The following is a 26,163-nucleotide window of genomic DNA, read 5'->3' on the forward strand; positions in this document are numbered from 1 at the left end:
TGTTTCCGGGCTGGTCTCAAACTCCTGGCCTCAAGTGATCCTCCAGCCTCAGCCTCCCAAAGTGCTGTTTTCTTTTAATAAGGCATTAATGAGTTTTTTCAAAGTGGTTGTACCATTTTACAGTTTTCACTAGCAGTGTTGAGGACTGTTTGCTTTAAATCCTCTTCAACACTTGCTTGTATCAGTTTTTAAAATTTAGGTAGTTTAATAGATGCATTGTGGTCTTAATTTATATTTCTCTAATGACTGTGATGTTGAACACCTTTTCATATGTCTATTAGCTACTCATTTGTCTTTATTGAAAAAATATCTTTCTTTTTGGAGATAGAGTTTCGCTCTCGTTGCCCAGGCTGGAGTACACTGGCACAGTCTTGGCTCACTGCAACCTCTGCCTCCTGGGTTCAAGCAGTTCTCCTCCCTCAGCCTCCTGAGTAGCTGGAATTGCAGATACCCACCAGCTCACCTGGCTAATTTTTGTATTTTTAGTAGAGTTGAGGTTTCATCATGTTGGTCAGGCTTGTCTTGAACTCCTGACCTCAGGTGATTCACCCCCATCATCCTCCCAAACTGCTGGGATTACAGGTGTGAGCCACTGCACCTGGCCCATTTTTAAATTTTGATGTGTGTAATTTATCCACTTTTTCATTTATGGTTTGTGCTTTTTGTATCCTAAGAACTCTTGTTCTATCTCTACATGATTACAGTTTTTTTTCTTGTGTTTACTTATTGAATATTTATAGTTTCAGATTTTGTAATGGCTGTATGATCCATTTCTAGTTAATATTTGGTGTGAGAAAGTTAGGGGTAGAGGGTTATTTTTTAAAAATACGTGTATCTCATTATTCCAGTTCAGAGCTATTTGTTGAAAAGACTGTCCTTTTTTTTTTCTACCTTTGTCAAATATTGTTTGATTATTTATGTATGGTATAATGGACTGAATATTTGTACTCTTCTCCCCTCAGTCCCCTGCTTCCCCAAATTCACGTTGAAATCCTAACTCTCAATGTGATGGTATTAGGAAGTAGCGCCTTTGGGAGGTAATTAGGTCGTGCAAGTGGAGCCCTCATGAATGAGATTAGTGCCTTTATGAAAAGGGACCCCAGAGAACTCTCTCTATATTCTCTGCCATGTGAGAATACAATGAGAAGACACACATCTGTGAACCTAGAAGATGAACCTCAGTAGAACCCAACCATGTTGGCCTCTGATACTTGGACTTCCAGCCTCCAGAGCTGTGAGGAATAAACTGCTGTGTTTATAAGCCACTCAGTCTGTGATACTTCATTATAGCAGCCTGAGCTGACAAGACATATGGATCTAAATCTGGACTATATTCTGTTCTATGGAGCTATGTTTCCGTCCTTATGCCAGTACCAGTTTTGATTAGTATAGTTTTGTAGTAAGTCTGGAAGTTTGGTAGCTTAACTTTTTCAATTTTGTTTTTCTTTTTCAAAATTATTTTGGTAGTCTAGGTCCTTTGTATTTCTATATAATTTTAAAATCAGCTTGCTTAGTTTGTGTTTTTGTTTGTTTACCAAAAAAGCCTACAGGCATTTTGTTCAGAATTGAATTGAATCTTCAGATAAATCTAAGACAAAAGATGTGATCTTGACTAGGAGAGCAGTCAGGTGTTACACACTCTGTATTAAGTCCTTCCTTGAAGTAAAATCTGGTAGATTATTTTTATGTCTACCATGGTAATGGTGGTTGATAGTGTTCAGATTTTCAGACTTTGTATAATTTTACTGGGTTTTCTTTTTTTTTGTTATTAATTACTGAGAAAAGTAGGCTAAAAATCTTTAATTATGACTGCATTTACTTGTTTTCCCCTTTAGTTATGTTAGTTTTTGCTTTATGTATTTGAAGGTGTGTTATCAGGCACATACGTATTTTAAATGGTTATGTATTTCTAATGTATTAACCCTTTTATCATGGTGAAATAGCTTTCTTTGATTACAGAAATCTTATGTAATCCATTTTGGCTGATATTAATAAAACTTCTTTAATTTTTTAGTTATTTTTTCTCATGATATATCTTTTTCTATCCTTTTATTTTTTAACCTATATATGTCTTCATATTTAAAGTAAGTCTCCTGGAGTAATACTGAATTGGAAAAATATAGGGATTTTGAATTATTATCATTGGGGGAAGCTGGGTGAATGGTACATGTGAATTCTTGTACTTTTTAAAAAACTATATGAGTCTAAAATTGTTTTAAGTCTTCATAACTGCTTGTTGCTGTATTTTTAAAATAGCTTGCTTGAAATTCTTTTCTGATTATTGCAACAACTGTGTCATGTCTGCATTGTTGTTTGTTGGTTTTCCTTACTCATCCAAGCTGAGACTTTTTTTCTGTTTGTTGGTTTAATAAGTATACTTACTTTGGATTGTTTCCTGAACTTTTTGCATATTATATTATGAGACTCTGGTTTCTATTTAAATCTTCTATGTTAATAGCCACTGGGGAGGGAGAAAAGGTACTCCTTGCAGACATTTGCCTTCTATCAGGCAGGAATGGTAAGCAGGGCTCTGTCCCACAGTTTCTGTGGCTGTAACCTAGTGCGGGAGGGGGATGGGCCACCACCTCTGCTCTCATTGGTTCAAGATGAGGATGCTCAGTAAAGTTCTGTCTTTCTGAATACACGGTAACCAGTTGAAGGGATTTTATCCTGAAAGATTCTCTTGTCTTCTCTGGCCTTTGGTTAGAGACAGTGTGTTTTTCTTTTTCTTTTTTTTTTTTTTAATTGCATTTTAGGTTTTGGGGTGACTGTGTTTTTCTTGGGGCTTTTGTTGTTGTTGTTGTTCTATGCCTTTGAGCAGTTTCAGGTTGTAGGCTTCTGTAGCACCCAAAGTAGTTTACATCTGTGGCAAAAATATCTCTAGGGAATTCACTGTTGTAGTCATCTCTTAAGATTTGACATCCCTAGCCAATTTACCTTATTTTCTTCACCTTTCAGATTCTTCTGGTAGTTTCTTTTTGTTTCCAATTCAAGGTTTTTGGTTGCAATTAGCAGAAAGAATAGGGTGGATTGTGCTTATTTCATCTTGGCTGGAACAAGAAGTCTCTTGGTTTCTGGTTTTTTTTTTTTTTTTTTTCCTTTTTCTTTTTGGTGGCAGGTGGAGAAGAGACCTGCAGGCCCTCTCCTTTCTCCCTCTTAGTGTCTTTTAATATACTAGCTTTCATATGTTGTCATGTTATTTATTTGCCCTGTTTATTTTGTTTTTCAGGCAAATGAAGATAAAACAATGTCCACCAACCTAAAATACCTTTCCTTGGGAATTTTGGTCTTTCAGACTACCAGTTTGGTTCTAACAATGCGTTATTCTAGAACTTTAAAAGAGGAAGGGCCTCGTTACCTATCTTCTACAGCAGTGGTTGTTGCTGAACTTTTGAAGATAATGGCCTGCATTTTATTGGTCTACAAAGACAGCAGTAGGTATCTAGGTTTTTTGTTTTTAATCAATGCAGTTTATTTAGTTTACATATGTATGTTGGTAACTGCACATTTGCACTCTTGCATTCTTGAATGGCCTAGTATGAAGAACATTTCAATATTTTAAAAATTTTTTAAAGACATTTTCAGTCTTGTAATAAAGGCATTTTATTTTAATCTGCATCATGAGTCATATCTTCTGGTAAATTCTGTAAATATGAAATAGTTTCTTGTATTTATGACAATTTGAGAGTAAAAGTAAATTTTATAATTCTGTTACTGTTAGAACTTTAGAAAAATCATAATAATTTTTTTACTAATGTAAACACCTTCTTTTTATTTGCTTTGATTAGTCCAGCAGTGATTAATTTTATATAGTTTTTAAAAACAGTTCTATTGCGATAATTCACGAGCCATATAATTTATGTGCTTAAAGTATATTATTTAATGGTATTTTGGTGTATTTCAATTTTAATTTATTAAAACTGTGGTAAAGTGTATACATATAACATAAAATTTGCTGTCTTAACTATTTGTAGTGACACTTCATCATTACTTTTACAATGTTGTACAATAGTGACCACTATCCAGTTCTAAAATGTTTTTATCACTTCAAACAAAAACTTTGTAACTGTTAAGTAATAACCTCCATTCTTCCTTACCCACAGCCCCTAGTAACCTCTAATTCACTTTCTGCCTCTGTGAATTTGCCTATTGTAAATATTTCATATAAATAGAGTCATGTAGTATTTGTCCTTTTAAATTAGGCACTTAGCATAATGATTTCAAGGTTTATTCACATTGTAACATGTATCAGAACTTTATTCCTTTTTATGGCTGAATAACATTCTGTTGTATGGACATAGCACATTTTTATGCATCCATGTGTTGACAGACACTTGGGTTGTTTCCCCCTTTTGGCTATTGTGAATAATGCTAGAAAGAACAATGAGTAATGCCTCAGCCTCAGTAGATGTACAAGAATCTGTTTGAATCCTTGTTTTCATTCCTTTTGGGTATATATTTAGGCGTAGAATTGCTCAGTCATATGGTAATTCTATGTTTAACGCTTTAAGGAATCCTCAAACTGTTTTTCATAGCAACTGGGCCATTTTACATTTCCATCAGCAAAGTACAAAGGTTCCTATTTCTCCATATCTTCACCAGTGCTTATTATTTTCAGTTTTTATTTTTTTAATAGCCATTCTAGTAGATGTCAAGTAGTATCTCATTGTGGTTTTGACTTGTGCTTCTCTAATGACTAATGATGAAGTTTTATGGATTTTTTTTTTTTTTTGGCTTTTTGTGTTTTATTTTTGTTTTTGTTTTGAGACTGAGTCTCACTATGTTGCCTAGGCTTCAGTGCAGTGGTTCGATCTTGGCTCACTGTAACCTCCACCTCCCAGATTTAAGCATTTCTTATGCCTCAGCCTCCTGACTGAGTAGCTGTGATTACAGGTGCGTGTCACCATGCCCTCATACTTTTTGTAGTCAGGGTTTTACCAGGCTGGCCAGGCTGGTCTCCAACTCCTGACCTCAAGTGATCTGCCCACCTCAGCATCCCAAAGTACTAGGATTACAGGTGTGAGCCTCTGCACCCAGTCCTTACTGTGTATTTTCTTTCCAACTACATCTGACATGACATGCTAAAAGATTGAATACATGAAAGTCGGAAGAAAGGAGGAATTCAGTGTGAGGAATAGTTGCTAAGTTTTTAGATTAAACTATTGGTGAACAGGTGCTGCAATAGGTGTGCGAAGAATGATATATAGAAATAGATTTGGGGAAAAGTAAAGCTTCTTTTTGGACCACATTAAGTTTCAGACAGCTATAAGGTATTCATATTGAGATGTCAAATAGTAGAGTCTATGCATATGGAGTTCAATAATTTGTCAGTTTACATATTGCTTTAAAGTCAAGGATTGAATGAAATAACCTAGTGTATATTAGAAAAGGAGAAGGCCAAAGACTGAGCTCTGTTGCATTCCCAATATTTAGAGGTCAGATTCCGCAGGAGGAATCAGCAAAAGAAGACTGAAGCAAAACAGAAAGATAAATGGAAATGTAATAGCCAAGCTGAGATAGTAGTGTTTTTGCTGCTGAGATATAGATGAGCACAAGTGTTAACTGCATTTAACGTTACGGAACCAAAGATATCTTTGACACAAATAGTTGCATTGTAGAGAGATGTGGTAAAAATGTGGTAAAACCAACTTTCAGTGAACCAAAGCATGAATAGACACACCATACAGAAAAATAGATTCCAGGTAGATTAAAGATTGACATTTAAAAAGCAAAACTTGGCTGGGCACGGTGGCTCACGCCTGTAATCCCAGCACTTTGGGAGGCCAAGGCAGGCAGATCATGAGGTTAAGAGTTCAAGACCAGCCTGACCAACATGGTGAAACCTTATCTATACTAAAAATACAAAAATTAGCCAGATGTAGTGGTGGGCACCTGTAATCCCAGCTACTCGGAAGGCTGAGGCAGGAGAATTGCTTGAACCTGGGAGGCGGAGGTTGTAGTGAGTCAAGATCGGCCACTGTCAGCCTGGGCAACAGAGCAAGATTCTGTTTAAAAAAAAAAAGCAAAACTTTATGACCTTACTACTGTGACTGATTTCAAACAACATACAAAAGGTACAAATAATGGAAAAAATAGATAATTTAGGGTTTATTAAAATGAAAAACATTTGTAAATCAAACCAAGTAAGAAGACAAGTCACAGATTAAGAGATGATATTTATATCACATGTAACTACCACTAATTAATATCCAGAATTGTAATCACTCCTACAACTCAATCAGAAAAAGATAACTTAATAGAAAAGCAGGCAAAGGGTATAAACAGGTAATTCACAGAAGAAAAGCCTGCATGGCTGATAAATATATAAAAAGATGCTCAACTCCACTAGCCACCAAGGAAATCAGATTAAAACCACAGGACACAATTTCACTGCCCTCAAATTGGCAAAAATAAAAGATATTAACTATATAAGGAATTGGTGAGAATGTGGAACCAGACCTTCCTGAAAATATTGGTAAGAAAAATATGTGATAGCATTGATCATTTAAAAATTGAATTTAAAGGCTGGGTGTGGTGGCTCATGCCTGTAATTCCAGCAGTTCGGGAGGCAGAGGCGGGCAGATCACCTGAGGTCAGGAGTTGAAGACCAGCCTGGCCAATATGGTGAAACACCATCTCTACTTAAAAATAGAAAAATTAGCTGGGCATGGTGGCATATGCCTGTAATCCCAACTCCTCAGGAGGGTGAGGCAGGAGAATCGCTTGAACCTGAGAGGCAGAAGTTGTAGTGAGCTGAGATCGCACCACTACACTCCAGCCTGGTGACAGTGAGATTGCGTCTCAAAAAAAAAAGTATTTAAAAATTAAAAAATAATCAGGTTCAATGCACACCTATAGTCCTAGTTACTCGGGAGAATTGCTTAAGATCAAGAATTGGGATCTAGCCTGGATGACATAGTGAGACCTTATCTCTAAAAATAAAATAACATAAAATTAAGGTAATATTTTAGTTTTCTTTTCTGGTAAAACTAAGAAAAAAATATTTTGGTAACTTTTTGTTAAGAATTTTTCAACTATTATTTTGGGGTGAGGAGAGGGTGAGTAATCAGGTAGCAATTTTAAAGTTTCTTCATTTAAAAAAAACTTTCCATAATCAGTTTTCCTAATGATGTGTATTGGGAGGAAAAAATTGTCAAAAGTGTCATTATTGGTAAATAATTGTAGGGTTCCTTAGAATAATTAGAATAATTCTAGGTTCCTTAGATCCCTAATTCTAGGGTTCTTTAGAATTTCTCATTTTTTTGAGGAATTTATATATGCATCTCTAAAAGATCTTTGGCCGTTTTTTTGTGACTGATACAGTAAGGTTGACCAGTTCAAAGTTCATTTTCAATCCCTTACTCCCTTACTTGGCTCTAACATGGAGGAAATAAAGGAAAAGACTTTCCAGCTTCCTTGCAGCCATGGGTAGTTATGCAACATAGTTCTGTTCAATGAGAACCAAGAAATTACCTGCTAAGCTGCCGTTTCCTCTCCCCACCTTTTTCTTTTGCTGCCTGAAACAGGAACTAGAGATGCAGCAGTACTTTGGTGACCTTGTTGCAATAATCATATAGACAGTAGATGAAAAGCATGAAGATTAAAAAGCCAAAATATATACAGTTTATAGATATATATAAAACATATTTATATAGTTTTATAAAGTTACATATATTTATATATAATTATACATATATGGATCTTAGAATAGTGCTTAGTTGATATTATCACATACCAGGCACATTTTGGTTTCCAAAACTTGAACATGTATTAAGATCTAATACATATTTTACCATCCAGGAATTTTCTCAAGGTTATATTGCAGAAAATTTTAAAGCCTGTTATTCTACTTTAATGTAGTTACTCTGTTTTTCTGCTATGCCTCTCCATTTTTTCTAAGTATGCCTCTCTTGGACATAATTTTAATAATTTGCAGTATGAAGAGACGCAGGCTTTATTTGTAGCATTATTGTATTAACATGAAGAGATAATCCTGCTCTCTCTTTGATAATCCAACTGAACCTAGAATATTGGTGGGCTGCAGGGGTTAGAGGGTTTCCAACACACATACTGGAAGGTCTTTAAAAGATAATGCTGTATGAGAGATTCATGCAACCAAGAAGAGGTTGGTTCCTCATAACTCTGATATCCTCTGGTCCCAGCTTTCTCTTTTTTCCTCTCCTGCCTGGTTGATGCCACCCAGGACCATTGGTGGCACCACTTTGAGTTTTTCTCAGTCTCAAGATTGCAGTCAGGGTGAGAGAAGTAGAACAAGTCTTCTTTCAGACTACTGGTTGGCAGCCTGTGCCAGAGTTAATCTGGTTTCTTTTCAAGCCAGTGACAGTCACTTTTTTTTTTTTTAAATGAAGATCTTGTTCTTTTGTGCAGGCTAAAGTGCAGTTATACAGTCATAGCTCACTGCAACTTCAGACTCCTGGGCTCGAGTCATCCTTCTGCCTCAGCCTCCTGGATAGCTGGAACTACAGGTGCATGCCACAACACCCAGCTAATTGAATATTAAAAACAATTGTTTTTTATTTTTTGAGGCAGGGTCTCATTATGTTGATCAGGCTGGTCTTGAACTCTTGACCTCAAGCAGTCCTCTCGCTTTGACCTCCCAAAATGCTGGCATTGCAGACCTGAGCCATTGTGCCCAGCCTGACAGTCACTTTTAGGAGTGGGTTCATTTGCTTCCAGGATCTACCTTCCCACTTCTCTCAGGGTTCTTTGTCCCCCCACCGGACCTGGGGACTTTGCCCTTCCTTTCACAGCTAGACACTGTGGCAGCCTCTGCAACTTGCTTGATGCGAGGTTGCCACAAGCCTTCAATTTGGAAGAAAATGCAATATTTGAAAAAGTGAAAAGTGTAATAAAACAAAGCACAATTAAACGAGGTGTGCTTACAGAGATAGCGCCTGTGTCCCTGAGTTGCCATAAAAGCTTTGGATTTGGACTCATGTTATGTGAGACCCGATGGGTTGAACTAGTGTTGGTTGGGTTTTTGTTGTTTGCAACCAAACCCATTCCCTAACTGATTTACCTTCTTTTTATGATTAAAATCTTCACAATTACTAATTGGTACGAATTGCTGATGATAAACGAAATGCACAAAATACAAGTGTTTATAACCTTGCTATAATAAACTAAGAATACTTGGTTGATAAATTAAAACTTTGAGCTTTTGGCTGTCAGAAATATGTGTTTGTATGTGTGTGTGCATATATATATGTAAATATATATATATAATTGATTAGCAGAATAAAAGAATATGAGGTTTCTTAATACTTTATAACATTTAACATTTAAAAAATCAGCATCATAAAGATACATTTTAGACTTAAAAGTGTCTTGACATGTACCTCGATTTTCTTTTTTTACAGGTAAGAAAATTGAGATCTTGAGAGTAGATATGTAACTTATTCAGAATTACTTAATTACTGATTTTTCTCATTATTTTCTAGAGTGTAGTCTAAGAGCACTGAATCGAGTACTACATGATGAAATTCTTAATAAACCTATGGAAACACTTAAACTTGCTATTCCATCAGGGATATATACTCTTCAGAATAATTTACTGTATGTGGCACTATCAAATCTAGATGCAGCTACTTATCAGGTACTTAAAATACATTTCTTTTTTAAAAACTTTTTTTCTTATACATAATAATTGTACATATTTATCCAATGTGTAATGATCAAATCAGAGTATTTAGGATATCTATCTCTGCAAACATTTATCATTTCTTTGTGTTGGGAACATTTTAAATCTTCTCTTCTAGTTACGTTGAAATTTTGAGTAAATTATTGTTAACTGTAGTCACCTTCCTGTGCTAACACTCGAATTTACTCCTTCTACCTAACTCAATTTTTGTACACATTAACCAATCTCTCTTTATGCCTGTCCCTGCCCTTGCATCTTTCCCATCCTCAGGTAACTATCATTCTACTCTCTACCTCCATGAGATCACTTTTTTTTTTTTTTTAGCTCCCATATATGAGTGAAAATATATTTGTCTTTCTGTGCCTGGGTTGTTTCACTTAACATAATGTTAACCTCCAGTTTCATCCATGTTGTTGCAAATGACAGGATTTCATTCTTGTTATAACTGAATAGTATTTCTTTATGCATTTATCCACTGATGGACACTTAGGTTGAGTTCATATCTTAGCTATTGTGAACATTGCTGCAATAAATAAGGGGCTAGAGGTATCCCTTTGATATACTGATTTCATTCCTTTGGATAAATACCCAGTAGTGGGATTGCTGGAATGTCTGGAAGTTCTATTTTGAGGTTTTTTTTTTTTTTTTTGAGAATGCTTTGTACTGTTTTCCATAGTGGCTGTGGAAAACTAATGTACATTCTCAGCAACAGTGTACAAGAGCTCCTTTTCCACTACATCCTCACCAATACTGGTTATTTTACATATTCTTGATAATAACTATTCTAACAGGGATAGGATCATACGTCACTGTGGTCTTGATTTGCATTTCCCTGATGACTAGTTGATCATTTTTTCATATACTTGTTGAATATTTGTATGTCTTTTGAGAAGTGTTTATTCAGGTCCTTTGCCCACTTTTTAATGGGATTATTTGTTTTTATGTTGTTGAGTGCCTTGTATATTATGGATATTAGTCTCTTGTCAGATGATTAGTGCAAATATTTTCTCCCATTCTACATATTGTCTCTGTATTGTTTTCTTTGCTTTGCAGAAGATTTTTAGTTTAATATAGTTCCATTATTCTATTTTTGTTTTCATTGCCTGCGCTTTCTTCTTATGTATTTTTTAATGTACTTTTTAAAATATGGAACACTTCATGAATTTGTGTGTCATCCTTTTATGCAGGGGCCATGCTAATCATCTCTGTATCATTCCAATTTTAGTATATGTGCTGCTGAAGCAAGCACTGCCTGTTCTTTTGAAATAACAGCCATAAAATCTGCTCCGACCAATGGCCTGAAACATTTCTCCTCTGTTTAGTAGTGGTTTTATAGTTTTGAGTCTAATGTTTAAGTCTTTAATCCATTTTGAGTTGATTTTTTAAATGTGGTTAGAGTCATTTAAATGTGGGATCTAGTGTCATTTTCTTCATGTTCATATCCAATTTTCCCAGCATCAGGATGTCTTTTGTCTATCTCATGTATGCTCCTGGCACCTTCATTAAAAATCAGTTGGCTGTAAACACATAAATGTATTTTGGGGTCCTCTATTTTGTTACATTGGTCTTTGTGTCTGTTATTAAAGAAATCGCATGCTATTTTGGTTACTATAGCCTTGTAGTATATTTTGAAGTTATAGTGTGATGCCTCTACCTTTGTTCTTTTTGCTGAGAGTTGCTTTTGCTATTCTGGGTCTCTGTGGTTCCATGTGAATTTTAGGATTGTTTTTTCTGTATTTGTGAAGAAAGTCATTGGTATTTTGATGGGGATTGTACTGAATTTGTAGATCACTGGTAATATGGTGATTTTAACAATATTAATTCTTTTAATCCAGGAGCATGGGCTATCTTCCCATTTGTGTCCTCTTCCATTTCTGTCATTGGTGTTTTGTAGTTTTTCTTGTAGAGATCTTTTACTCCTTAGTTAAACTTATTCCTAGATTTTTTTTGTAGCTATTGTAAATAAGCTTGCTTTCTTTATTTCTTTTTTAGCTAGTTTGTTATTTGTTTATAGAAATGATACTGATTTTTGTATGTTGATTTTGTATCCTGAAACTTAACTGAATTTGTTTATCAGTTCTAAGAGTTTTTTTAATGGAATCTTTAGGGTTTTCTCTATATAAGATCATGTCATTTGCAGAGAGGGACAATTTGACTTTCTGTTTTCCAGTTTGGATGCCTTTTATTTCTCTCTCTGGCCAGATTTTGTTTCAGTTTTTTGTTTGTTTTTTGAGACAGAGTCTTACCCGGTTACCAGGTTGGTGTGCAGTGGTGCAATCTTGGCTCACTGCAATCTCTGCCTCCCAGGTTCAAGCGATTATCCTGCCTCAGTCTCCCAAGTAGCTGGGACCACAGGGGTGCACCACCACGCCTAGCTAATTTTTGTATTTTTAGTAGAGGTGGGGTTTCACCATGTTGGCCAGGATGATCTCAATCTCTTGGCCTCCCAAAGTGCTGGGATTACAGGCGTGAGCCATGTGCCTAACCTGTTCCAGTTTTTAAAGGAAAGCCTTCCAACTGTTCCCTATTCAGTATATTATTTGTGTGTTTTTCTTATATGGTCTTTATTATGTTGAGATATGTTCCTAGGAATATTTTAAATTTTATCAAATGCCCTTTCAGCATCTATTGAGATGATCATAAGGTTTTTATTCTTTATTCTGTTGATGTGATATATTACATTTATTGATTTTGCATATATGTTAAGCCATCTTTGTATCCTTGGTACAAATCCCACTTGATTATGGTGAATAATCTTTTTTTACGTGCTGTTGGAATCGATTTGTTAGTATTAATATTTAGGTAAGGATTTTTTGTCTTAACTTTTGGGTTCTCTATTGTTCTATGCAGGAATATTCAACTATAGTTTTCCTTTTTTGTTGTGTCCTTGTCTGGTTGTGGTATCAGGGTAATGCTGGCCTCACAGGATGAGTTAGGAAGAATTCCCTCCATTTGATTTTTTGGAATAGTTTGAGGAGAATTGGTGTGTGTTCTTTATAAGCTCAGTAGAATTGATAAGTGAAGCCATCCAGTCCTGGACTTTTCTTTCTTGGGAGGCTTTTTAAGTGCTGATTGAATCTTGTTACTTGTTATTGGTCTGTTTAGGTTTTTAATTTCTTCTTTGTTCAATCTTGGTAAGTTGTATCAATCCAGGAATCTATCCATTTCCTGTAGGTTTTTCAGTTTGCTAGTATATACTTGTTCATAATAGTTTCTAATGATCCTTTGTGTTTCTGTGGTCATTTGTGGTTTTATTTGGGTTTTCTCTCTTTTTTACTTGGTTAGTCTAGTTTGTAGTTTATTGATTTTACTTATCAAACCAATTTTTCTTTTGTTTCATCCTCTGTATTTTTGCTTAGACTCTATTTTATTTAGTTCTGCCCTGATCTTTTGATGTTGTTGTGGTGGTGGTGGTGGTTTGGTTGGTTGAGACAGAGTCTCACTCTGTTGCCCACACTGGAGTGCCATGGCACAGTCATAGCTTACTGCAGCTCAAGAAGCCTCAACCTCCTGGCCTCAAGAAATCCTCCCACCTCAGTCTCCTGAGCAGTTGAGAATATAGGCATATGCCACCATGCCTAATATTTTTTTTTGTAGAAACAGGGTGTTATTATGTTACCCAGTTTGGTCTTGAACTTCTGGCCTCAAATGATCCTCCCGCCTGGCCTCCCAAGGTGCTGGGATTATAGCTATGAGCCACCATGCCTAGCCTGCTTCATCTTTATTATTTCTTTCCTTCTTTTAGTTTTGGTTTGGTTTGTTCTTGCTTTTCTAGCTTCTTGGGGTACATTAGGTTGTTTATGTGAATCTTTCTAATCTGTTAATGTAGGCATTTATTGCTATAAACTTCCCTTGTATCACTGCTTTTGCTGTATCTCATAGGTTTTGGTATGTTGTGTTTCAATTTATATTTGTTTTAAGAAATTTTTCTAGGCTGGGTGTGGTGGCTCACGCCTGGAATCCCAGCACGTTGGGAGACGAAGGCGGGTATATCTCCTGAGGTAAGGAGTTTGAGACCAGCCCTGGCCAACAAGCCGAAACCCTGTCTCTACTAAAAATACAAAAATTAGGCATCGTGGCAGGTACCTGTAATCCCAGCTCCTCAGGAGGGTGAGGCGGGAGAATTGCATGAACCCAGGAGGCGGAGGTTGCAGCAAGCTGAGATTACGCCACTGCACTCCAACCCAGGCAACAAGAGCGAAATTCCATCTCAAAAAAAAAAAAAAAAAAAAAATGTTCTCTTTTGGTCTAAGAAGATATATGATTTCAGTTTTTAAAAATGTGTTGAGACTTGTGGCCTAATATACATTCTATTCTGGAGAATGCTCCATGTGCTGATGAGAAGCATGTGTATTCTGCAACTGTTAGATGCAATGTTTGTTCTGTGAATGTCTGGGAGTTTCATTAGATATAAAATGTAGTTTAAATCCTCTAATGTGTCTTTTATTGATTTTCTGTCTAGATGATCCATTGCAATACTGAGAGTGGGGTTTTGACGTCCCCAATTATTACTGTATTGGAGGCTCTCTCTCCCTTTAGAGCTATTATTATTTGCTTAATGTATCTAGGTGCTCCAGTGTTGGGTGCCTATATGTTTAGAATTGCTATATAGTCTTGTTGAATTGAGCCCTTTCATTATATAATTACTTCTTTGTCTCTTTTAACGGTTTTGATCTAAAGTCTATTTTACACATGTATAGCTATTTCTCCTCATTTTTTGTTTCTGTTTGCATGGAATATCTCTCCATCCCTTTACTTTCAGTTTATGTCTGTCTTTACAGGTGAACTGTTTTTCTTGTAGGTAAGTTGCAGTGGACTTATGTCTTTTTAAATCCATTTTGTCAGTCCACATATTTTATGTGGGAAATTTATTTACATTCACAGTTATTACTGATAGAGGGAGATTATTCCTTCATTTTGTCGATTGTTTTCTGGTTGGTTTTCTGTAGTGTGTTAATAATGTTTGACTCCTTTCTCTTTACCATTTGTGTATCTGCTTTTCCAGTGAGTTTTATACTTTGATGTGCTTTTATAATTGGAGATACTGACTTTCAGGTGCAGGACTCCTTTAAGCACCTTTTTCTTTTTTTTGAGACAAGGTCTGGCTGTATCACCCAGGCTGTAGTGCAGGGGCACAGTCTCGGCTCACTGTCACTTCTGCCTCCCAGGCTCAAGCCATCGTCCCACAACCTCCCAAGTAGCTGGGACTACTGGTGCTCACTACCATGCCTGGCTAACTTTCATATGTTTTTAGAGACAAGGTTTTGTCATGTTTCCCAGGCTGGTCTCAAACTCCTGAGCTCAAGAGATCTCCCCAACTTGGCCTCCCAAAGTGTTGGGATTACAGGTGCCTGGCCTAAGCAATTCATATATGCCTGGTTTAGTGGTGATTAATTTCCTCAGTTTTTCCTTGTCTAGGAAAGACTTTATCTTTCATTTTTTTTTTATTTTTTGAGACGGAGTTTCGCTCTTGTTACCCAGGCTGGAGTGCAATGGCGCGATCTCGGCTCACCGCAACCTCGGCCTCCTGGGTTCAGGCAATTCTCTTGCCTCAGCCTCCTGAGTAGCTAGGATTACAGGCACGTGCCACCATGCCCAGCTAATTTTTTGTATTTTTAGTAGAGACGGGGTTTCACCATGTTGACCAGGATGGTCTCGATCTCTTGACCTCGTGATCCGCCCACCTCGGCCTCCCAAAGTGCTGGGATTATAGGTGTGAGCCACCGCGCCCAGCCTATCTTTCATTTTATTTAAAAGATTTATCTATTTTTAAATTTTAAATGTATTTTAATTTATTTCTTGATTTTTTTTTTTTTTTTTTTTTCTAAAAGAGAGATGTCTTGATGTGCTTCCCAGGCTGGAGTGCAGTGGCTGTTCACAGGCACAATATGGTGCACTGCAGTCTCAAACTCCTGGGCTCAGCCTGTCATGCCTCATCCTTCCAGGCACTAAGACCACAAGCATACTCTACCATGGTTGGCTTTGCATTTGTTTGTTTGTTTTTTTGAGACGGAATCCTGCACTGTCACCCAGGCTAGAGTGCAGTGGTGTGATCTCAGCCCACTGCAACCTCTGCCTCCCAGGTTCAAACGATTATCCTGCCTCAGCCTCCTGAGTAGCTGAGATTACAGGTGCATACCACCACACTAATTTTTGTATTTTTAGTAAAGACGCTGGATGGTCTGTGCAGGTGCTCTCTGTGGCAGGTAGGGCAGGTTGATATCCAGGCCCCTAGAGTGCATGCTTGTGTATCTGCAAGAGTGGCAGTGGCTGTGGAGGTAATTTTGTCTTTGCTTGCCTGTTGCAACCTCATTTACAATGAAAAGGTTCAATTCATTTTGCATTATTGCCTAAAGTGTCCAAAGCTCCATGGTACATCAGATTCCTGAGGGTAGCATTAACTGACGCTTTAGACCCCCCAGTTCCCAGCCAGGTGCAACCACTAGGCATAGTGCCACAGTGCTTAAAATACATTTCTAATAGTACTCTTAAGAAACAAACAAACATCAATAATATTACTGTTTTCTTTTTCAGGTCACATATCAGTTGAAAATTCTTACAACAGCATTATTTTCTGTGTCTATGCTTAGTAAAAAATTGGGTGTATACCAGTGGCTCTCCCTAGTAATTTTGATGACAGGAGTTGCTTTTGTACAGGTAACTATTCAAGATAAGTATATATTTTTTATCTTTATCACAGTTTCAAAACCGTATTTATTTTGTGTGGAGAATATGGTTCTATTGCTTGTTGAAGCCAGCAAATGTTATTCCTCACAACTATTATATGTTTTGAGGGCTTCCTTTTTGTGACATACTACACTGGGAGTGTAGGTAATACAGAGGAATTAATCAAAATAAAATTATATTACTTACAGAAATGAACATTCTAATTAGGGAAATAAGACACTGCATTGTAAAGAAAGTTGATTTTTGCTGGCTATCTGTAGCATTTGAGATTATTAGCCACTCCCTTTTTATTTTCTGTCAGCTTCACTGATACCATTTTTTCCTGGTTCTTTCATTTTTCTAATGATTCCTTATTGGTTTTCTTCATAGCACTCTCTTCTGTGAGACTCCCTGTAAATACTGGGTTTGCTTGCAGGCTTGTTATTTCTTCTAAGTTATATCTTTATTTTTGGAGATTTCATCTCTTCTTGGAGGGAGGTTAATTTTATTATTATTTTTTTCTTTTTAAAAAAATTTATATAGAGACGGAGTCTCACTGTGTTTCCCAGGCTAGTCTCAAAGTTCTGGGCTAAAGTGATCATGCTGCCTCACCCTCCCAAAGTGTTAGGTGTGAGCCACTGTGCCTGGCCTTATTATTTATTATTATTATTATTAGTCCTCAGTGATACTTGTTCTGAAGGAAGGTTTTATTAATACTTACATTGTGATAATTCTTCAGTTCATGCCATCACTTTCCCTGCGGTGTGACAATGTATATTGTGAATAAAATTTTTTTTTTTTTTTGAAACGGAGTGCCCCTCTGTCATAGGTTGAAGTGCAGTAGTCCAATTTCGGCCACTGCAACCTCCATCCCCAGGTTCAAGTGATTCTCCTCAGCCTTCCGAATAGCTGGGATTACAGGTGCACACCACCACACCTGGGTAGTTTTTGTATTTTTAGTAGAGACAGAGTTTCACCATGTTGGCCAGGCTGGTCTCGAACTCCTGACCTCGTGATCCACCAGCCTCTGCCTCCCAAAGTGTTGGGATTACAGGCATGAGCCACCACGCCCATCCTTTCTTTTTTTCCTTTCCCTCTTCCCGTCCCCCTTCCTTCCTTTCCTTTTCTTGATGGAGTCTTGCACTGTTGTCCAGGCTGGAGTGCAGTGGCACAATCTCAGCTCACTGCAACTTCCACCTCTCGGGTTCAAGCAATTTTCTTGCCTCAGCCTTCCAGTAGCTGGGATTACCGTTGCCCGCCACCACACCTGGCTAATTCTTTGTATTTTTAGTAGAGATGGGGTTTCACTATGTTGGCCAGGCTAGTGTCGAATCCTGACCTCGTGATCCACCCACCTCAGCCTCCTAAAGTGCTGGGATTACAGGTGTGAGCCAGTGTGCCTGGCCTAATATATTTAATATTTATTTTAAATGAGTATTACAAAAGTATAAGTGGCATATCAAATTCTTATTTTCATAAATATTGCTTAGAGTCAGCTAAAGTAGACATTGTTTCAAACAGTAAGGTATTTTATATTAAAAAGTTATTAATAGTTTAGGTGGAACAGGAGTTTGACAAAAAACCATGGATAGGCAAATAATTGGGGCTTCAGGAACACAGACCTATAGGATAAAGCTCAGAGTGGTTAGTGTGACACACTAGACCTTCTGAAATGTACCTATAGCTCCAGGCTCATTTCTGCTACTACATACTTCAGTCTCTGAATTGCTACAACTGAGCAGCTTGCCTCTTTGCCTGGCTAACTCCTACCTTTGAGACTCAGCTGAGTCTTAAAGTCTGCCTCTACCAGAATACCTTCCTAACATCACAGGCATAACATTTATGCCTTCTTCTCTATTACCTTGATACTTTATACATATCTTTTTCCAGTGTATTTATCTTATAGTTAAATGCTTATTTATATGTCTGTTTACCCTTACAACTTAAGTTCCTAGAAGGCAGCAGCTGTGTTTCACTGCTCCTTCCATTTATAGTGCCTAATTAGCAAGACTGAAACACAGTTTAAGATCAGGAAAAACAATGACATTTGTTTTTACATGATTAGTTGTCAATTGATTTTATATCCTGTAAGTACAGATCACTCCTGGGAAAGCTTCAGGGATGATATTGGAGTTAAATTAGGCATTGAAAGGTAATAATTATAATGAAATTTGCATGCTGAATACTTATGTGCCAGGTACCCCACTCAGTGCTTACCCTGTATTATCTTATGTTAAACCTGTTTAAGGTAGATATTATTCTCCCCAACTTACAAAAGAATTACTGAAGCTCAGAGAGGTTAATGAAATTGCTTATGATACCAATCTAGTAGTGGCAGAGCCAGAACCAAATCTCCTTAAAACTGTTTTCACTGTTTGTGTCTCAGTAGGTCTGAAATACCAGAAAAAGCATTACATAAAAGGTATGTTTAAAAAAAAAAAACAGATATTGATCTGTGGATGAGCACAAGATAAGTTAAGGAGTGGTAATAGTCTTCTTTGGTCAGAACAAAGAATTCACAAAGATATAGTAAGAGATGAAATTACAAAATACAGATTGGTCCTACATTATACATGGTCTTCAGTATTGAGACAGGAGCTTAGTCTTGACTGCTTTTGGCTGTAAGGTCTAACTGGAGAATTGGAAGGGAGAGAGGCATGTCAGAGAAATCCAACAGGCTTGCAGGGCAGATTGGAGGGGAGAAAGACTGAAGGAATGGAGAGGAGTTAGAAAGCATGACAGGGACCCAAACTGGCAGGTTAATGGGATTGGAATGTCCCACAACAGTGATGAAAGTTGTTACAAGGGAAGAATCAGTATGTGAGACCAATAAATATCATAGGGAATGGAGAGTAAGGAGATTAAGAAACCTAGGTTTGAATGGTGGCATTTTTAATAGAATGTAAAGATATCAAAAGGTATGTTTGCTCTGAAGAGGAATGGGTACCTTTTAGTCACATTGGCTTTAAGGAGATAAGTTTTTGGATAGCAGCAACTGAAATCTTGGACTTGAGCTCAAAAGAGATGTCCGTGCTTCTGTGAATCAACTCTCTAGGGTAGAGGGGATTTCTATAAACTATGCTGCAGAACTACACTGTCAAATAGGGTAGCCAGAAGCCATATGTAGCTATTTAAATTTAATTAGTTAAAATTAAAATTTCAGCTCCTTGGTCGCACTACCCACATTTCAAGTGCTCAGTAGCCACATAAAAGTAGTGATTAACCTATTGGAGGGTGAAGATACAGAACATTTCCATCATCACAAAGAGGCTCTTGGACTAGAATAAATATAAAGATTGGAGGAGAGAACCCAGGAAAAGAGTAGGTAGTTTCAAGAGGTAAGGAGTGAGTATGAACTTACTAATAATAGAGAATGAACAATTTTGTTATTAAAAATTAGTTAACACATTAATTGAAAAGTCTTTAGTAGCTATGAAAAGTACAGTTGCAGAAGGAAAAATGGCTTTAAGAAGTCCAGCTAGGTTGGGCATTGTGGCTCACACCCATAATCTTAACACTTTGGAAGGCCAAGGCAGGCATATTGCTTGAGCCCACGAGTTTGAGACCATTCTGGGCAACATGGTGAAACCCTGTCTTTACAAAAAAATACAGAAATTAGCTGAGTGGGGTGGTCTGCACCTATAGTGCCAACTACTGGGGAGGCTAAGGTAGATCACCTGAGCCCAGGGAGGTTGAGGCTGCAGTGCACTCCAGGCTGGGTGACAGAGTGAGACTATGTCTCAAAAAAAGAAGTCTAGCTAGTAGAAGATGAAACTGAGGAGGGAAGAAATAGATGCAAAAGCAAATTTGGTAGTAGTTAAAAGTTATCAATTGATTAGTTTAAGGGTCAGTAACATCCAAGTTATAGGGTACCATCCCTGGTGCAGTGATCTGGGACCATTCAACACATTTCATTTCTAGAGTCCTGTACTCAGAGTTTTCCCTCACTATCTGATAGACTGTCTTTTCCTGACAGGGTTTGGGGTTCACCTCCCAATAGATTCCCTTTATTATACTTGATTTAGCATACCACTTTCCAGCTGATCTCTACTTTTGCTGAGGCAGCAGTGAAAGAGTGAGATTCTCATTCTTTCTTTTACCTATATTTAAGATGTTGCTTTTTTTTTTTAATTTTGAGATGGAGTTTCGCTCTTGTTACCCAGACTGGAGTGCAATGGCACGATCTCGGCTCACTGCAAGCTCCGCCTTCTGGGTTCAAGCAATTCTCCTGCCTCACCCTCCCAAGTAGCTGGGACTACAGGCGCGCACCACCATGCCCAGCTAATTTTTGTATTTTTAGTAGAGACGGGGTTTCACCTCGTTGACCAGGATGGTCTCGATTTCCTGACCTCGTGATCCACCCGCCTCGGCCTCCCAAAGTGCTGGGATTATAGGCATGAGCCACCGCGCTCGGCCGAGATGTTGCTTTTTAATAAATTAAACTTTAAGGAATTATCTCAAGGTAACATTGGTCTCTGTAAGATATGAAATGTAAAATATTTATTATTTCTAAGGTATTCTTTGAAATTATAAGTTGTAATGTAATATCACTGTGAGGAAAAAAACCAAATGATTGTAAGGTTTTATGTCAAAAGCTCTCCTCTGCAGTCCCCAAAATGATGTTGGTTGCATTTTTTAAGTGACGGTCCAAGAGTGGGCTCTCAATATGTTTATGTAAAATATTATAGCAATTAAACTTCAATTTTATTTTTCTTCTTATTTAGTGGCCCTCAGATTCTCAACTTGATTCTAAGGAACTTTCAGCTGGCTCTCAATTTGTAGGGCTTATGGCAGTTCTCACAGCATGTTTTTCAAGTGGCTTTGCTGGAGTTTACTTTGAGAAAATCTTAAAAGAAACAAAACAATCGGTGTGGATAAGAAACATTCAGCTTGGTAAGTTTTGAATGTTTTCTAATATTATTTTAAAAGTGATTATTTTGTTATATTTAAGGATTTCTATACATCTTTAAATAAATGAGCCTTGCATAAAATCTGTTATTGATCCAAATATCTGGCAATGTTTTTGTGTTTTAAAAAATTTTATTTTAAATGAATGCCTTTTATTTAAGAATATGGAAAACTTACATCTGTGACATAAAGGTATATGTAACCTGCTTCTGTCTTTACTTTTTGGAGCCTTAGTAACTTTACCCTTGGTTGCCACTTCTTTCACAGAAGTTTTTGCAAATAACTTACATATTTTATTCCTGGAAAGGATGATTAAGATAATTAAATGAAGGAAGTTTGAGCTGATGAATTTTTGTGCCATTTGATTTTAAAATGTTGTTTTAGCTCTTAAGTACTGCAGCATTTTTCTTATTGAAGGTAAATAGTTTAAAAGAAAAAAATCTCATATTGAAGGCTTTGAACAAATATTTAAACTTCTTTTAGTGTTATAATATTTAAATCTCCCTATGAAGATTCCAGCATTTAGTATTCCTAGCATACATTCATTTTGGATGATGGTATATAGAACTGCCCATGTGAAAAGCAACTCATCTGCAAATCAGCACATTCTATTTTAAGCTTTTGTCCTTGTGACTTTGAGGTTTACCTTTGAAACCACTATTTTTTTTTCTGTCCATGTACCATTTTATACCTGAGGAAACTAAAGTGCAGAGAGGTTAAATAACTTGTCTAAGCTCACATTACAGGTAAGTAATGGACTCAGGATTTGAATCCAGGTAGTGTGGCTCTGTTGTACCTTATCTGTCTTGATCAGCAGTCATATAGGCCCCTCTAGGCCCTACACATTAAATTGTCTGTACTTCTAATGGCCTATATTTTATGTCAAATCTTCCAAATTTTATTAAATTCATCCTTCTAGCTGTTTTCAAATAATGTAATAACAGATTGAACCTTCATTTCATCACATAGGATTTCTTTAAGTTTCTCTGCAAAATTTGTAGAAATGTGTCATTTTTTTTCTTGAAAATATTGAAGGTAAATATTTTTAAAGCAAAATTTTATTAGCTTCTTTAGTTTGTCTAGATGGTAAGCTCACAGGCTGTAAAGGCATTAAGTAATTTAATTCACCATTTCTGAAGTAATGTGTCTATCGCAGAGGGGTTAAGAATACTTGGCTTTGAAGTTAGACCAGTCAAATCCTGATTTCATCACTTACCCCCTGTGTGACCATAGGGAAGTTACTTAGGTTTCTCTGCTTCACTTTCCTCATCTGCAAAATGGACTAAATTATACGACCTGTCTCGTGTTACTATGAGGATTAAATGAGATTAATACATGTAAAGTGTTTAGAATAAAGTGTCTAGGTCTGGCGCTGTGGCTCACGCCTGTAATCCCAACACTTTGGGAGGCTAAGGCTGGCATATCACTTGAGGTCAGGAGTTTGAGACCAGCCTGGCCAACATGATGAAAACCCATCTCTACTAAAAATACAAAAAAATTAGCTGGGTGTGGTGGTGGGCACCTGTAATTCCAGATACTGGGGAGGCTGAGGCAGGAGAATTGCTTGAACCTGGGAGGCGGAAGTTGCAGTGAGCTGTGATTGCACCACTGCCCTCTAGCCTGGGCAACAAGAGCGAAACTTCATCTTAAAAGAAAAAAGAATAAAGTATCTTATGTATAGTAAACACTAATAAATGTTAATTATTTTTATAAATATGCAATATAAGTAAAAAAGAAATAGTCAAGGTTTGTGTGAGTTGCCTAAACTTTTCTTGAATTGTAAAAAAAAAAAGGAAGACAAAGCAGAAATCGTTATTCTAATGTGCCTCATGGATTTCTTATTCTTTGGTGACCACATAAGCTCCAACGCTCATAGAAAAAAAATAGTAACAGACTTAATGTTTTTGAAAGAATACTTAAGTAATTGACTACCACAATTCAAAATTACAAGAACAAATTAAAACAGTGTAATAGCATTTTTCAAACATCAAATTGTCAAAGATTAACATGGTAAGATCTAACATTAGCCAGAGAATAGAGAAGCAGTCAATCTATTACCTGTTGTTGCAAGGAATATAGATTGATATGACCGTGTTGGATTTCAATCTGGGAATATTTGCCAAAATTTTAAACACATGTAGGCTGTAATGTAAGAATTCCAAGTCTGGATAAGGATCTATCCTATAAGAGCACAAAGATAGATGTCAGGATTATTGTTTCAGCTATTGGTTACAATCCAAAAAAATAGGAAACATTTAGAGGACTGGTTAAATAAATTATTGATATAATATATAGTATAGTGATTAAGATCATATTCTCTCCTAAACCCATGATTTACCAGTAGTGTGAGCAAGTTATGCAACCGCTCTGTGCTTCAGTTTTTTCATCTATAAAACGAACATAAAAGTATCTACCTCCTAGTTTGTATGTGAGTTAACATACATGAAGCGGCCGGGCGCGGTGGCTCACACCTGTAATCCCAGCACTTTGGGAGGCCGAGGCGGGTGGATCATGAGGTCAAGAGATCGAGACCATCCTGTCAACATGGTGAAACCCCATGTCTACTAAAAATACAAAAAATTAGCTGGGCACGGGGGCACGTGCCTGTAATCCCAGCTACTCAGGAGGCTGAGGCAGGAGAATTGCCTGAACCCAGGAGGTGGAGGTTGCAGTGAGCCGAGATCGTGCCATTGCACTCCAGCCTGGGTAACAAGAGCAAAACTCCATCTCAAAAAAAACAAAACAAAAACACACATGAAGCACTTAGAATAATTCCTGTTACATGCAGTTATATATTTTCTATTGTAATCCATAGAAGAATATTATGCAACTGTTAGAATGCAGATTTGTTCATACTGACATGTATGACATATATGTATCCTTCTATAATGTATACTTTTTTAGTAATTACAAAGTCTTACTTTTTTAAATTAAAAAACTTTAGCCAGATGTGGTAGCTTGTGCTAATCCCAGATACTTGGGAGGCTGAGAAGGGCGGATTGCTTGAGAACCAGGAGTTTGAGATCCAGGCAACATAGTGAGACCCTGTTTCTTCAAATATGTATGTATACAAGGCGGGATGCAGTGGCTCACACCTGTAATCCTAGCACTTTGAGAGGCCAAGGGAGGTAGATTGCTTGAGCTTAGGAATTGGGGAGACCAGCCTGAGCAACACCACAAAACTCTGTCTGTACAAAAAACCCCACAAAAATTAGCCAGGCATGGTAGCATGTGCATGTGGTCCAAACTACTTGGAGGCTGAAGTGGGAGGATCACTTTTTGAGTCCCAAAAAGTCAAGGCTGCAGTGAGTTGTGATTGTGCCTCTGCACTCCAGCCTGAGTGGCACTGTAAATAAAACCTTTCTCAAAAAAAAAAAAAAATGTGTGTGTGTGTGTGTGTATCCACACACACATATGTTATATATAAAACTCATCTGGTGGCATTTTATATATGTGTCTTTATGTATTTTATATATGTGTGTGTTCAAGACCAGCTTGGCCAACGTGGCGAAACCCTGTCTCACTAAAAATACAAAAATTAGCCAGGTGTGGTGGCGTACACCTGTACTCCCAGCTACTTGGGAGGCGGAGGTGGGAAAATCACTTGAACCCGGGAGGCAGTTGTGCCACTGTACTCCAGCCTGGGCGACAAAGCGAGATCTTGTCTCAAAAACAAAGGATAAAGCTGGCTTAAGTGGAATTTTAGAGCATTTCACATCCTTTTCACTTCTTTCTACTGTGGAATACTTTGATTAATTATGACTTTATTTATAAAAATTGTTTTACCCTTGTACTCTTTAACTGCATATATTTCAAAGGCTACGCAGAAAAAGTGGTCCTAAAGCATGCATTTCTTTCTTTATAGCCTAGCAATGCTTCTGGGAATCTCTTAGTTCCGATAGTCATATGATAGACTATGTTTTTGAGATGAGATTCAGCATGAACAAGACAGTTTCTGCTCTCATCAAGTTGACTTTCTCTAACAGTGAAACTTTAGTAACACAGAATCTAATGTTTTCTATGACTATTTCTTAGCCGTGATTTTGTTGGATATTAGTTATTATTATACTATCAAAACAAAACTTTATTTATTTATTTATTTAGAGATTATCTCACTGGGTTGCTTAGACTGGAATGCAGTGGTAGAATCATAGCTCACTGTAACCTCAAACTTCTGGGCTCAAGTGATTGTCCCACCTCAGCCACATGAGTAACTAGGACTACAGGCATGTACCACTACACCCAGCTAATTAAAAAATTTTTTTGTAGAGATGGAGTCTTGCTATGCTGCCTGGGCTGGTCTTAAACTCCTGGGTTCAAGTTAGTCTCCTGCTTTGGCCTCCCAAAGTGCTGGGATTTCGGGCATGAGCCATCGTGCCCAAAAATTTTTTTTGTTTTTTTTTGAGATGGAGTTTTGCTCTTGTTGCCCAGGCTGAGATGCAATGGTGTGATTTTGGCTCACTGCAGCCTCTGCCTCCTGGGTTCAAGCAATTCTCCTCCCTCAGCCTCACAAGTAGCTAGGATTCCAGGCATGCACTATCATGCCCTGCAAGTTTTTTTGCATTTTTGGTAGAGACAGGGTTTCTCCATGTTGGTCAGGCTGGTCTCGAACACCCGACCTCAGGTGATTCGCCCACCTCGACCTCCCAAAGTGCTGGGATTACAGGCTTGAGCCACTGTACCCAGCCTTGAAACTTCTTAATAAGGAAAAATACTGAAAAATACTGTACCCTGTGCCTGAGATTTTTCTTTTTTTTTTGAGATGGAGTCTCGTTCTCTTGCCCAGGCTGGAGTGCAGTGGTGCAATCTCGGTTCACCGCAATCTCTGCCTCCCAGGTTCAAGTGATTCTCCTGCCTCAGCCTCCCGAGTAGCTGGAATTACAGGGATGCACCACCATGCCCGGCTAATTTTGTATTTTTAGTAGAGA

The 26,163-nt window shown here is 37.4% G+C and overlaps 1 protein-coding gene, 1 long non-coding RNA gene and 1 other non-coding gene across 14 annotated transcripts in view; 1 reads left to right on the forward strand and 2 right to left on the reverse strand.

Annotated features, from left to right (window-relative positions):
* The window catches only part of LOC118143070 (uncharacterized), a 140,901-nt gene that overhangs the window by 93,138 nt on the left and 21,600 nt on the right, over nt 1-26,163 (reverse strand). For 9 of the 10 annotated variants that reach the window (XR_013520305.1, XR_013520304.1, XR_013520312.1 and 6 more), the window contains exons 3-4: nt 23,294-23,416; nt 5,893-7,556 (exon numbers count right to left, since the gene is read on the reverse strand). This is a non-coding gene — a long non-coding RNA (uncharacterized LOC118143070). The remainder of the gene's footprint in view (nt 1-5,892; nt 7,557-23,293; nt 23,417-26,163) is intronic. The other variant, XR_013520307.1, reaches the window with a different exon arrangement.
* The window catches only part of SLC35A3 (solute carrier family 35 member A3), a 66,161-nt gene that overhangs the window by 18,470 nt on the left and 21,528 nt on the right, over nt 1-26,163 (forward strand). For all 3 annotated transcript variants that reach the window (XM_002764002.8, XM_035252320.3, XM_008991011.6), the window contains exons 2-5: nt 3,230-3,434; nt 9,462-9,616; nt 16,196-16,318; nt 21,052-21,220. In XM_002764002.8, coding sequence (XP_002764048.2) covers nt 3,248-3,434; nt 9,462-9,616; nt 16,196-16,318; nt 21,052-21,220 — 634 coding nt within the window. In that variant the 5' untranslated portion in view covers nt 3,230-3,247. The remainder of the gene's footprint in view (nt 1-3,229; nt 3,435-9,461; nt 9,617-16,195; nt 16,319-21,051; nt 21,221-26,163) is intronic.
* LOC118143343 (U6 spliceosomal RNA) lies at nt 10,802-10,910 on the reverse strand. The gene has a single exon (XR_004727570.1). It is a non-coding gene; the product is annotated as a U6 spliceosomal RNA (small nuclear RNA).

The sequence above is a fragment of the Callithrix jacchus genome, chromosome 7 (genome assembly GCF_049354715.1).
Source record: "Callithrix jacchus isolate 240 chromosome 7, calJac240_pri, whole genome shotgun sequence".
NCBI lineage: Eukaryota > Metazoa > Chordata > Mammalia > Primates > Cebidae > Callithrix > Callithrix jacchus.